At 33.3% G+C, this 15,124-nt stretch overlaps 1 protein-coding gene across 1 annotated transcript in view; it reads right to left on the bottom strand.

Moving 5' to 3' along the window:
- The window catches only part of LOC106883066 (ATP-binding cassette sub-family F member 3), a 39,961-nt gene extending 32,451 nt beyond the window's left edge, over positions 1-7,510 (bottom strand). Inside the window, exons 1-3 of the mRNA XM_052970967.1 lie at positions 7,185-7,510; positions 4,806-4,950; positions 606-738 (exon numbers count right to left, since the gene is read on the bottom strand). Coding sequence (XP_052826927.1) covers positions 606-738; positions 4,806-4,950; positions 7,185-7,266 — 360 coding nt within the window. The 5' untranslated portion in view covers positions 7,267-7,510. The remainder of the gene's footprint in view (positions 1-605; positions 739-4,805; positions 4,951-7,184) is intronic.
- Positions 7,511-15,124: the final 7,614 nt, after the last annotated feature.

Raw genomic sequence — 15,124 nt, 5'->3', positions numbered from 1 at the left:
TGTCTGTTCCCCCATCACTGCTTGATAACTAGTGCTGGTGTGTTTACATCTCCGTAACTTAGCAGACAATTAGAATAAGTACTAGACTAGAAAAAAAGTCCTGGGGTCAAATTGTTCCACTAAAAACCCTTCAAGGTGGTGTTCCAGCATGGCAACAGTCAAATGACTGAAACAAGTAAAATAATAAAAGAATATATCAAAATTATTATCTTTTGTTTTGATTGTTGCTGAATCTGGTAACAAAGCACCAATTATTTCCTAAACATTTGAGCCTTCGCCAAGAGTCTAGTCCTGAAATGTTAAACTTTTTCTCTTCTTCATGATGAACTACTGTATTTTCCAACACACAAGTCAACGTAGTATGTAATGTAAACATTCAAACATCGTCACTATCTTTCCAAATCCTGCTGCATTTCACATGGAATCTTTGGTCTTCCAAAATTGTCTTGATGTATAAGTTGATCAACATTTTTTTGTTGGCTGTAAATTTTGACCTGGATGCTGGAAAATGCAGTTAATTTATTTCGTTTTGCAAAACTTTTTAATGAATGGATAATATACATTGGAAAATAAGTTAGAGAAATGTTCTGTTTTCATATACTTACAGAAACGTTCTCCTTTTTTGTTAACCAGATACTTTGAGGTTCTACAGTTTGAACATTTGTATTGAGACTCAAAGACCCAATCTGAATAGGAGAATTTAAAACTTTATGTTCCATGGTATCTGATGATTGTGAACTGTGAAAATAATAAAGCATTCATATAGTTTTAAATGAAATCTTAAAAATTAGAGGCTAAAATACAAAGATATTGATTTAGTAGAAATGTATTAGAATAGAAGTCAAGACATGCAAAAACTGTGATACTATTAACACACATAGCCTCTACAATCGCACAAGCTAAGAGGCATGGCCAAATGTCTCTCAACTTATATACTGCCATCTTCAAAAAAAGAAGGATACACATTGGATAACATACTCCTAGATAAATTATGTCTGGAAAAAAGACAAGATAGTGCTATAATGACTACAAATCTACTCAATCAGAACTAGGGGCTAAACAATAATATTAGTAATACTCAACATTAACTGACAATATGTAGTGAAATGATCAATTAATGTTGTATTCTAAGAAAACTAATCCATATCTGAATCATATAAAGAAAGATTCTAACAAGAGCCATTGAGAAATAATCCTTATAGGTAACTGGGCTGATCTACTAACACATCAAATTTTGTGCTACAAACAACAATCAGCTGACCTCTTCAAGTTATTTGGTGTCCCCACTGGTGCCATGTAAAAAGCACTCGTGCTGGTTCCACATAAGCACCCAGTATACTCTGTTAAGTGGTTGGCATTAGGAAGGGCATCCAGCCATAGAAACTATGCCAAAGTAGACAATGAAGCCTAATGCAGCTCTCCAGCATGCCGGCTCCTATCAAACCATCCAACCCATGCCAGTATGGAGAACAGATGTTAAATGATGATGATGATATATAGACATAACATTTCATCAAGTTGAACTGTTAATCCCTACACATTTTTTCTCGCTCCGTTTTTTTGCATTCTCTCTCCATTTTTTTCCTCTCGATCCTTTCTGATAAAGAGCATAGGCCCAAAACATCAAAGACTTTTCCATTCTTCCCGTGCATCAAACTAATGCACCTGCTTGTTGTTCCTTCACTTGTCTTCCTCTTTTGGTTTTTATAAATTCAAACACCGTGTTTGTGTGTGTGTGTGTGTGTGTGTGTGTGTATATATATATATATATATATATTCATATATACACACATACACACACATGTTTAACAGCTAATAACTCAATTTTCATTCCCTTTCACATTTAATCCATTAGAAATAATAAAGAGAGCCAGACTAAACTTTGAACAAAGAAAATTTATCCTAAAATGTTACTGGAAATTTGAAAACAGCCAAAGTGCAAAGAACGTTTGGAAGGGAGTTTCAATCAGATCTACTTTTGTAGCTTAACCTCACTCAAATAAGAGAGAAATTTGAAGCTGATGAAATTGTTTAGAACGTCCACAAGAGATTTTTCTATAAGATTAATGAGCCCCACAAAGCAAAAAAGGTTACTAGAAATATATTACCACAGTTTAAGAATATCTATAGAGCAAGCAAACTGTGAGACAGGAATTTCAAAATCAAGTATCCATCACATTTTGAAGTGCTGTCATTAGAAAAGTTACATTCAAACAATAATCTATACTCTTAATGAAGATGATCTGGACTAAAATTGTGAAGTTTTGTGAATGGCATTTGGTAAGATGTATAGAAGATGCACACTTTCCAACAAAGAATGTTTGGAAGTGATGAGGCTACATCTAAACTAAATGGTTCAATTAACCAACTACTGAGTATCTGAGAATCTACATATTACAGAATATGTTAATTTATCAGGAATTACAGTATGGTGTGGTTTATAATCAAAAGGATTAATTGGATCATTTTTTTTTGTTTTGTTTTTTTATGGTACTGTTGCCAGTCCCATTTGCTTGAATTTGCAGCAACTATCAATCATGCCAAGCATTTAAGAGGACTTCAAAAATGTGAAGTTTTATTTCCAGCAAGATGGGGTACCCCACACTATCATAGTAATCTAAGGGATAATCTTGATAAAATTTTGATAAACAGGTGGATTGGATGAAGAGGTTCAGTAGAATACCCTCTACATTCACTGGACTTCACACCATCAAATTTTCTCATGGGGATACTTTAAAGATAAAGCTTATGGTATAAAATCAGCAGCAGTCAACAAATTGAAGGCATCGATTGAATGAAAATGCCCCCAATTACCAAATGAAATGTTTCTTGACATATGCAATTCCACTGTTTTGCTGATAAATGCAGTGCCTGGACCAGAACAGTTATCAGTTCAAAAATAAACATTCATAAAAAAATTACATTCCATCTATAGCGTCTATTAAATTGTGAAAATGAAATGTATTTTAATAAACACTGACTTTATAGTCATTCAATGTGTATATACATTTTGGTGGAGATACTCTCTCTTTCTAGACATATATATGTATATATATATTTTTATATATATATATATATATATATATATATATATATATTATCAGTATCATTGTTTAGCATACACTTTCCATGCTTGAAGGAGTAAGAATTTATTGTGACAGATTTTCTACAGTTGGATATCATTCCTGTTGCCAAGCAGGGTAATACTGCCCCATGATCAGACATGTTTTGCATGGAAAACTGGAAACAAACAATATTGCCTGTCTGGCAGTGATGCTTGTTTATCACAACATGATGTCAAGACAAGGAGCCACATACACACGCCTTCACTTAGATGTACTAATGTCAAAACAACAGCCATAAATTATGGTCAAGTTGATTAACCATACTCTAAACCAGTTCCATTTCAAATACAGCTTTTCAGCCAAATCATCAACAATACAGTACACTGAATGTAACAGTGCCACAAATAAAGTACCCTGTTGCTAATAATATTCACTTCAGACACTGACCTGGCTAAAGAACTGGAGAGAGGACAGTCAATTAAATAAATGCTAGTAATTGATTGGTGGTTCATCAACTGCAGAAGTAAAGCTGACTTTGATGAAATCTAAACATTATCAAAGTTGGTCAGGTCAGAAACACAATGCACAGAAACTAAATATTTGGTTTAAAACTTTGGCACAAGGCCAGCAAGTCTGAGAAAGTGTACAAGTCGATTACATTGGCCCCAATGTTCAGCTGGTACTTAGTTTATTGACCCCAAAAGGGATGAAAGGCAAAGTGGACCTCGGTGGTATTTGAACTCAGAACATAAACGTGGATGAAATGCAAAGCATTTTGCTCAGCATGCAAACAATTCTGGCAGCTCACAATCTTAACAGAAATTAAATATATTGCCTGATTGATTTAAACTTGTCGGTTCAAGAATATCCTAGTTGATACGTGTAATAAGTTGACAACTCACAAGAGAATAAAATTCTATCAAACGTGCATTATATTTTGCCTTTCATTTATTTTGTTGTTCAACTGTATTATATAATGAATGTTTTTAGAACAATTAATCACCTCGAGATTATACCTACTGTTGTCACATGATTATGATACCAACCATCTTAGTTGAGGAACAAAAATGTATACATGGAATGAACAAGAGATGTCGACTCTACAAGTCACCTGAAAACAATCGTATATGCTATAGGTTGAGGAGACTCTCTCATCCTGTAACAGACAACTGATCTACTTGCCAGTTGAATGGTAATAGCACCTGATCCATACTGTAGAGTAGTCAATGTTATAAAGAGCTGCTTGCCACTAAAAGCATTCAAGATAAACTACGACACATACAAGTGATTTATAGTTCTCTTTCTTACTGTTTGAGCCAGATGACAGTATTGTGACAACCCATGCTAGTATAGAAAATTTATGGTGATGATATAATCTGACACTTTGGTTATTTTCATAAATCTTCCCTTGTAAAAGCACAGTTTTAAACTGGTTGTTCTGATATTGAAATGGTAAATAAAAGACACATAATAAAACTAAGTTATCTTACTCAAAACATTCCTTGTTACATTTTACAGCATGTGAAATGGTTTGATTTTGATACATTTCTTAGTTATCTGCAAGTGCCAAAAACATAAATCAAAGAATATTTCAAGAATAGCCAAAACAATATTGGTTGTGGAATCTATTATATCAAAACCAATGCAAATTAGATACTTCTTAGATAATTTGAACAGAATGTGAAAAATTAGAAATTTTTTTTTTTTTTTGAAGTTTTGTAAGAAAAATTAAATATTTACCTTTTGACAATACCATGAAATTTTTCACATATATCAAAAACATCATCCTCTGTTTTGCCGGTTGCTGAATCTAGCAACAAAGCACCAATTGCTTCGTATATATCATCAGCTGTATCAAAATCATCAGCAGAATCTTCAATAATTCCTAAAAAAAGAATAAACATACATCTTCAAGGATCTTTACTTTCACTGCACAACTGTGACATCTACCATAATAACTCAATTCTTTGTTAGATATCTTGCCAAATCTTTACTTCTTTCCATATATGATCCAATTCTTAACCCTCTAACATTCAGTCAAATGTAATGCATATTTATTCACATTATTTTGAATCAATCAGACATTATCTCATAACTTTGAGACATCAATGATGTAGTTGTTTATTTTTAGAATAACATTGTAGTGTGAGAGAGGCCAGATTGTACATAAAACAGGATTTGGCCAGTTTGGATTATTAAAGGGTTAAGAAATCTAATTTTTTTGACAATATTAGTGTTCTGGATAATTCCAGTAAGACTCTTTTTAGTTCAATTTTTTCTCTCATTCTGATTTAAAAAGGAATTCTCTTGATTTTGAATCAACATGCTCAAAGTAATATGAATTAATAGTATGTTCCATGCTTGTCTTTTGATTATTGAAAATGTTAATTTTAATAAATGGCTAAATAGGATATAAAAGTAAATATATCAAGTTTATAAGTAAGAAAATGAATGGAATATGCAATCCAATGGCTAAAAAACCTGAAGAAATGAAAGAAAATAATTATTTTTAAAAGTTACCCACTTAATTAGTTCATTACATTTCACAATTTCAATTGAAACCACTTTCACTATTTAGTACATGCCAATATCTTTTGGGTTTCGTACACATATGACAATAAATATTTTTTTTTTAATTCGGAAGTTTCATAGCTATTTAAAAAGATAATCTAATATTTTATGCTTCCTAATTTTGGTTCTTTTATTTGATTCGGAGTGTAATCAAGGTCCTAACAGAGTCCCAAATGAGGTTTTGATAAGCATTGAATGTGTTCGCAAAGGCTAAACTCTTTATGAATACCAGCCATTCACAATACAACACTTTTCCGACAAAGCCTACCAACCCAATTAAATCACTCAGATGATGGCATCGCAGGTGTCAGAAGATCAGCTAAATTTTTTTTTTTTTTTTCTTAGAATAGGAAATATATAATGTACTCTCTTCCTATACTTAATCATAAGAGAATACGATCAGCTCAATATTAAACCGCTTTCCAGTTCGTTTAACGAAATATGTATTTGTATGTTGTATAAACTTCTAATTATACACAAACAGAGATCCAGACAAACTTAAGCCCTTTCAGCTGGTCAAAACCTCACTCGAAAGGAAGTGAAATGCTTGTTCATTGTTTTTACCAACCGGCATGACGCCGTCAAACAACTAGGAACGGTTAGTATTGTCAGACTTTTCAATTCTATCGTATTATCATAACACATTCAATAAAAGAGAAAAAAAATCTCTTAGTTTAAGATGCTTAACTTGAGAAGTGTCATCAAATATGAGAGACAGGATGTGTAGTTAAAGAACAACGATAATTTATACAGTCTAAGAATTACGAATTGATTGGCAATCTTGATAAAAGTGTGTTGAATGATATAATGACTGGAAGTGATAGAAAGCACCTAACGTAAGAATGGTATGGAATAAGATAGATATACTGCCAAGCACAAGCTAGTGATAGTAGTTCATGAACCAAGCACAATAGATGCGATCATGGATAGAGTTTTAGGAAAAACGGAAAATCATTCACCAGAGACCTATGAATACTCTCACATGATTACACATACATTTTTAAGCACAAATAAAAAAAAAATCTATCGTCAGCGTATTAGTGTCGAATTAAAAAGAGTTCTAATTAAAGAAATAAATTAAGAACACGTGGCGGCTCAATAAAAAAAAATAAGTTGTAGAAACTTGTGATAAGTAAACAATGGTTGATTTGTAAAGAGTTGGTATAACTAGATTTTTCAGTGTTCGTTAGTTATATACAACCTTGCATATTATAAATATTGCTTATAAAGTATCAGTAAAATATGGTTGATTACCGAACGAAACTGAAAGAAAACAGTGTCCGGATTAAGATATATAAAACGAAATACATTGAATTTAAGTCGTGGGAAATTAGATAAATATTGTAAAACGAAATGTGTAGGTTACATTCGATGCAACAAGATAGAATAGAAATCAATATCAAAACTTCTGAGAACCAAATGACAGATGTGCGGGGATTTCAAAACTGAAATAAATACAACTTTAGCACCATCTCTATCTGTTTTTGTTTTCAAAACGATTGTATAGTACATGAAATTTTAACCTGAGAATCGTACCAATACACTCACCGGTGACATAATTTGATATTTGAGGGTCAATATCTGGGAATAAAGACCCGAGAAGCTCAACACAACTAGTCGGGGCGGCCATTTTAGAACTTTTTCTATTCTCATTAGTCGGTCTGCATTACTTGCCCTTGTCTATTTCGTACTCTCAGCTGATGCTGCCAGCCTGGAGATGGTGTCTCAGCCAAAATAACGACCCATATAGGAATAGCAGAGCCTAGTTTGAAAAAAAAAAATTTTCACAACCATCGGAAAGCTTCGCGCTCCTCACGAACGCAAGTTCATGAGATAGTTGTAATCTGTAAACAGTTTTGAGTAGAAACCGGAAAGAGAGGTATGAATACGCAACACGCAGCTATTTAAAAAAAAAACCATCAAATTTTCTAAATATATGAGTTTTTTTTAACCATAAACCTGATTTTTCAGTATTACATTTCTTTTTTTAACTTTAATTTTCTTTCAAAACACATGAGCAGAAAGAAGTGAACATTCACATTAATCTAATGTACATCACAAAAAGTAGAAATACCCAGTTAATAGTTTAACAGATACCAAATAACAAAGACTTGCAGTGTTTCTATATGAATAAATGAAATGACAACTCAATATTCACTTTTAAGGTATCGATACTCCCTACTAGATTTACCCAGTTTTAAACAAGTTTATATTTTAAAAAATAACTACAAAAGATTTAGAAAATTCCTTCAGATGAGACAGCAATCTGAGGAAAAGTGTAGTTTCAAATCCAGAGGAAGACAATATTGCCAGCTAATGGAGTAAATTCATATGACACTTTCTGGGCTAAATTCATTCTTACATTACTGTCAAAATTCTGTGGTTCAATGAAGACTTCTGAAAATTATATTTCCATACAGACTGCTTTAACTCTGCTATCATAAATACATAAATAAGTACCTATATTTGGGGATTTATTTTGCCAGTAAACACATGCACTAGCTATTTGATCTTCTCTTTAGTTTTATCATTATTATTATTATTAGTTTATTTGTCAGAGTTCTTTCATCACACATTTTGTGACCTCTTTAATGACTATCCGTTTTTTGTGTCACCTCTTCTCTCTGATCTTGTCCTGTCTATTCCATCTTGTCTTTCTCAAGAACAGATTGTGTTGAGCAAAATTGGAGAAAATATCATGTTAGGATTTTAACCAAATTTATCATGAAAAATACATCATGCATAACTATGTTTTCTTATCTCTTCCATTCCATGTTCTTATGTTTTGATGTTTTAGAACAATTTGATGTGTTTCAAGAAATACATTTAATGGATATTTAAAAGTAAAACTTAAAAACTATCTTTTAGATTTATTTGCTGGCAATTCATAAAGATAAGTATTTTTCATCTGAAATTTCTTAATTTTTTTAAATTTTAATTTTCATTGAATTTTTACAAGTAATTGACAAATAATAATTAATTGAAAGTTATTCAGATCATTAAAAAAAAGAAATCTTTTATAAAACTGATATTCATTTTATAAGAATCATCATCAACATCTCACCACCATCATTTTACGTACGTTTTCTGTGTAGGCATGGTTTGAAAAGCTCTGTTCCAGCCAAGTGTCTCTCACTTGCCATGATCTCTCATCTGGCATGCAAAGCAACAAAGAAAATTTTTGTTGTTATACATGTCAAGTTTTGGGGTGTTTCTGAATACTCTTCTTGCCAGCTACAATTTTACAGCATAGGCTGGGTTCATTTTATCATACCAACAACACAAGGAAGGTTTTCCATAGCTTGAACCACCTGCACACACCAGGTATAGATGAAAGGCTTGTGCAGATAGTTTAAGCTATGTACAAGGATGCTATAAGTGAAGCTAGATTTGGCAATGACTTCAGTGATAAATCCAATGTGGAGTTAAGAGACTGTCATGGTTCAGTCCTCAGTCTCTTCCTATTAATCATAGTCCTCTAAAGCTCTCTTTTTCCATGCTCCTAGTTACACCATAATATATTAGTTTCCAAGCTTGAAAACTCCAATGATCATTCCAGCTCTGCAAGAAAGCAGATCATAACAATGTCTCTTCTATTACCCTCAAATTATACACTCTAAAAAACTAGCCTCTATTTTTGCCAAATGTTTTATTTTCTCTCTCTGTTCCAATCTTTGAAACTTACTCTCGTATTTATCTCCAAGTTCACTTCCAATATCTCAAAAGTAATGGCAACTGCTGTCAGCAATCACCTCCTTTTTATTATCTCAGTAATCGTCAGATACTTTCTACAGATCTCTTTCTCTTAGATTGAGAAAGAAATTGCAGATAACACTACTCTTCAAAAAAAAAATCATGGCTGGGTGCCTGAGCTTGGGTTTCAGATAGTGATTTGCTTGCCCAATTCTTGCAGTTATCTGACCAACATTTTTCTGCCCACTTCTTTTCTCTTCCATAATTCCTTGAAAAATGGACTTTGCAAGGTTACTGGGTTTTGCTACAGACCATATCATCTCAGTTTTCTTTACCATTGTGAGGTCTCCTTGGGGCCATATATTAAATTGCTAAAACTTGGATTCTTCTTTAGATACCAGGAATTACTCCATTCTAGTTAGTCACAAACTTTAGACAAAGCTCAAGTAAGACCAATCTTGGAGTTCTTACAACCATAGGATGGTGAGACTAACATTGTAGACTAAAAACAAAAGGCCATTCAACTAGTTAGCAAAGACTCAATCACTGACAAACTTCAATTGCAAGCTCACAGATATATTGTCTTCTCTTTGCTGCCTCGTCTGTTTTACTTACACAGTTCTACAGAAGTTCAGACTGAATATTAACTACTTCAATCTCACCAGAATCAGAGAACCTGCAAAGGTTATGGCCATTGTTTCTCTTTTATAAAGAGTTGAAAAAGGGTTATAATTTGTGGTGAAAAACAAGAGTTGGTAAACAAGATGAGCGTTAAGCCACAGAATACTGCCTCAATAAGTCTCATCAAACCTAAAACAACACCAGAAAACTAAGTATAAAAATGACGATAATGATAATGACACTCCATACCCTTTTCAGACTGCTGAAATCATCACCATCATTATCAACAGTGCTAGTGGATATTAGTATAACTTTGAAAATAATGTCAGTAGTTTTAAATAATTTCCCATATGGATAACCAAGAGCAGAACAAAAAATAAAACCATAAAGATTCTGTGATGTTTATTTATAGAAAATTATTTTAAAAACTGTATCCCATGCTCCTGAGTGTATGGAACTGATTGGGGATTTTCTGGTTAAGAAACACTCCAAGAAACTTTGTACCATACCCTGCTTCAATGGAAACACCTTTATTGGATGTTATGATTTTTTTTTTAATTTCCCAAGCTATTAATCAAAGTAATATCAGTTGTTATGAATGGTAAAAAATTTACAATTTCAGTAGTAAAACTTTTCAATATTGTTCATATCAACAGAATCCATTTGGACAAACATATATAACTTCGGAAAAGAACACTTCAGTTTGGATTGGTATGTATAAAGTGAAGGGGAAATAGGTCATATCTGTTAGAATATGGATATATAAGCTGCTTTTTAATCAGTCAATATAACAAAAGATTCCCTAAGGCGTACCAATTCAACTAATTAGAAAAGGTGTTAATCACAACTTTAATCTGACTTCAACTGTATAACTAGTGATATATTTACAGAATATTCTAAAATTTAAAAATAATAGTAAAAGAATTTTCTTATAAAGTTAGTAGCTGGTCTGAACACTGCAGCAGGTTGTGATATCAATGAGCTGTGAATATCTTTTACTTTTCAGACAATGTATTGAGGACCACATTATCCAGAGACTTTTTCCTTTTTTAAAGATGGGTATTTGTCTGCTATTTCTGAGTAACTACATAGCAGCTTTACCATTGGCCTGAAGTAATATCAGTTTCTTATCTGGGTACAAAACCCAATTTATGTAGATATGAGATATTCAACAGGGTGTCCACAAAGTCTGGGTACATGGGGATTAACACATACTTTAAGAAATTATTATTTCTTATATTTAATTGTTTATATTATGATCTTATTTACTCCATGTACCCACATGGGGATTAACACATACTTTAAAAAATTATTATTTCTTATATTTGTTTATGTTATGATTTTATTTATTCCATATAGCCAGACTTTGTGGACACCCTGTACATCACCAGTAGACATGATATTGACCTGCAGCAGATTTAGAATTTTCAACAGAGTAGATGAAACTAAATACAGAAATTATTTTAGTTTGTTGCTTTGTTCCCTTAAGCACATTTAATACCCACTTTAATAAAGTAATAGCAATGTTATTACAGAATCTGCAATAAGTTGTTATATGATAATCATCAAGTCGAGATCAATGGAGCAACTGGAGATGCTAAGATAGTATTTAAATGGGTATGAGGTAAAAAGTTTGCTTCCTAACTATTTGGGTCCAGGCTCAGTCCCACTGTATAGCACCTTGGGCAAGTGTCTTCTACTATGACCTTGAGTCAACCAAAGCCTTGTGAGTGGATTTCGTAGATGGAAACTGAAAGCCCATTGTGTGTGTATATATATATACGTGTGTGTGTGTGTGTGTGTGTGTATGTATGTATCTTTCTTTGTTTCCCCACCACAGCTTGACAACCAGTGTTGGTGTTTTTACTTTCCTGTAACTTAGTGGTTTGGCAAAAGAGATCGATAAAATAAGTACTAGGCTTTAAAAAAAAGTCCTGGGGTTGATTCAACAAAAATTCTTCAAGGCGGTGCCACAGTCTAATGACAAACAAATAAAAGATAAGATAATTTATATATATATTAGTGACAGAGGCAGTCTTCATACCAAAAGGTAATATTTATTCCCACCTACAATATCATTCTAAAAATAGATAATCAGGTTATTAAAATCTAAAGGCTATGAGACAATGCATGATTAATTCAAAACAATGCAAATAAGTATTACATTTGATAAAGTAATTGGAACGCTAATGGGTTACACAACTGTACTCAACCATTGTTATTGTGTTGACTAATCTTTTTTTCACTTCAATCTTTTTACTTTTTACCATATGTTCTAATTTTTTATATTTATCTACCCTATATTTTTTCATGACCATTAAATTCACTGCAAGCATTTTTGTTGTGGGAAAATTTCACCATAAAGGAAGCACATAAGCAGACTATAAACTAGATAACTTATTTTGAAAAAATTACCTTTCTCTAATTGGTAGGATAGTTCATGAAGTTGCCATTTTAAGAAAACAGCTAATTGCACACCACCCTTTTTTTTCAAAGTGAATTTTCTAATGGCAAAAATGTTTATGGTAGTGGCTCAACTACATGCTTCTAGGTTCAATCCCACTGCTTGGCACCTCAGGCAAGTGTCTTTTACTATAGCTTCGGGCTGACCACAAAGCCTTGTGAGTGGATCTGGTAGATAGAAACTGAGAGAAGCCTGCCATACATGTATATATACCTTGCTCTTCCATCTGGTTAGGTAACCAAGTAACTCCTCTATAGCAAGACACCTGTTTCTGCCTCTCTGTCACATTCTAACCTTTCATCATCCAACACAGGGTCACCTTTTCCAATGCCCCCTCCCCTCCACTTGATGATTCTGCCAGTGCTGGTGCCACATAGAAAGCATCTAGTACACACTGAAGTGGTTGGCATTTGGAAGGGCATCCAGCTGTAAAACCAACGCCAAAACTGACCTCGCCTGTGCTGGTGCCATGTAAAAAGCACTCGCTCCACTCTATGGAGTGCTTGGTGTTAGGGAGTGCATCCAGTCATAAAAACCCTGCCAAGACAGACACAGACGTCTGGTGCAGGCACCTGCCTGGCTGGCTCCTGTCGAACCATCCAACCCATGCTTGCATGGAAGACAGACATTAAATGATGGCGATGATATATATCTCTGTTTGTCCCCCACCATTACTTGACAACCAGCATTGGTGTTTATGTCCCTGTAACTTAGTGGCTTGGCGAAAGCAACCAACAGAATAAATAGCAGACTTTAAAAAATTAAGTACTGGGGTAGTTTCATTCAACTAAAAACTCTTCCAGTACAGCCACTGTCTGAAATACATAAACGATAAAATGATAACCATTTTTTTTCACTCAATACACGTTCACACAGCACATAATTTAGAAAAGGAAACAAGACAAAGAAATATACATTTTAAAATATTTTTATGACGAAATAAGTGGAATTTAAATGAATTCAGTATTTTTGAGATGAAATCACATTGTGTTATTTATGTTCAGACAATTCGGCAAATCTTATATCACATTTCAACTGAAGGAGATGAAAAAAGAGAAAATCAGCTGAAATGGAAAAAATATGGGGGACCATGTACATTGTTTTACCTTTATTCTGTTTGTACAAAATCATAAAAACTGCTTAATCCACACTTGTATTAGAAGTGTATAGAGTCAGAGTACATAAGAATTTGGAATAACATGAAAGAATAAGAAATATGTCATGAACTTTATTACCTTACAGCTTCAATGCTTATGTGTCAAACTATAGCTTCAAAGGGTGATACACAAGCATTTAACTTTGACTGGATTGCATCTTACAGCAGAAACAGCTGTAAGCTGATGAAGTTTATGGCAGAATTTCTTATTCTTTTGTGTCATTCTAATATATATATATATATATATATATATATATATATATATATATATATATATATATATATATATACACAGGGTGTGGTGAATAAACTGTCGTCTAAATTACGCAAAAATGAAATAACACTGACATGTCATTTTAACAGATATATTTACCAAAATTACATAAAAATATCTTGAAATACTGAAGAGTAAATTCATTCAATAAAATCACCATTGGCTTCAACCATGGCCTCCAGACAACTTTGGAATCTCCTGCAACTCTTCTGGACAGTCTCCTTGTTTAAGTTGATGAATACTGCCATAATCCTTGCCTTCAGTTCATCTTTGGTGTTACAAGGAGTTTTATTGGTCTCTCATTCAACTGTGCCCCACACATAATCAAAGGGGTTACAGTCTGGAAAGTTAGGTGGCCACGTGTTAGGGGTGATGTGGTCGCAGAAATTGTTTGACAGTAATGATTGGCTTCTCCTGCTTGTGTGGCATGGTGCAGAGTCCTGTTGCCAGACATAGGGTCTTCCAACAGTCAACCTCTTAACCAAGGGTAGCACAACCCCCTCCAGGCACTTGATGTAGACCTTCATGTTGAGTCTGAGGCCATGTGGAAAGACGAATGGAAGTATAACGTCGCCATCACCACTAATCACTCCATACACCATGATGTTGACTGGATGTCTGATTTTTATTGCTCTCAGTACATGTCCTCAGACTGACACCCAAATACTCTGAAATGTTCATATTGGAACTTCCTGTGCAAATGCCAAGCAGTATAGCATGTCGTTTCCAAATTTCTAGCAGAGTGAATTGCACCATAGTGCTGTTTTTTCACAGACAGTGCCTAAGTGACCCTACTATACTGTGTAGTTGACAAAATTAAAAAAAACCATTCACATGCGCAAAATTAAAAATATAAAATGACGACAATTTACCCATCACACCCTGTATATATATATATATATATGTAATTTTGCTTAGGCATAGTGGTACTAATGACCTGGTGTTAAAACCCAATATACATACACTTCAGAACAAACATCAATAGCATACAGAGCAGTAATAAGAAATTAGTCATGAATTTAGCTTATAACTGTTTCTCCTATAAGATGTAATCCACTTATAGTTGAATGCTTGTGTGTCAACCTATATAGCTTCATCAGAGCTTCAAAGAGTCATACACATGCATTCAACTATTAGTGGATTACATCTTGTAGCAGAAACAGCTGTAAGCTAATGAAATTCATGACATAATTTCTCATTCTTTTGTCATTCTAATTTCTTTATATGTATGTATGTATATAAGTAAATATTTAAGTGTGGGGTATGTTTCTAATAGAAAG

Source organism: Octopus bimaculoides, chromosome 10 (assembly GCF_001194135.2).
Source record: "Octopus bimaculoides isolate UCB-OBI-ISO-001 chromosome 10, ASM119413v2, whole genome shotgun sequence".
Lineage (NCBI taxonomy): Eukaryota > Metazoa > Mollusca > Cephalopoda > Octopoda > Octopodidae > Octopus > Octopus bimaculoides.
The sequence above is the reverse complement of the archived record's forward strand: the minus strand, read 5'-3'. Positions and strand labels throughout refer to the sequence as shown.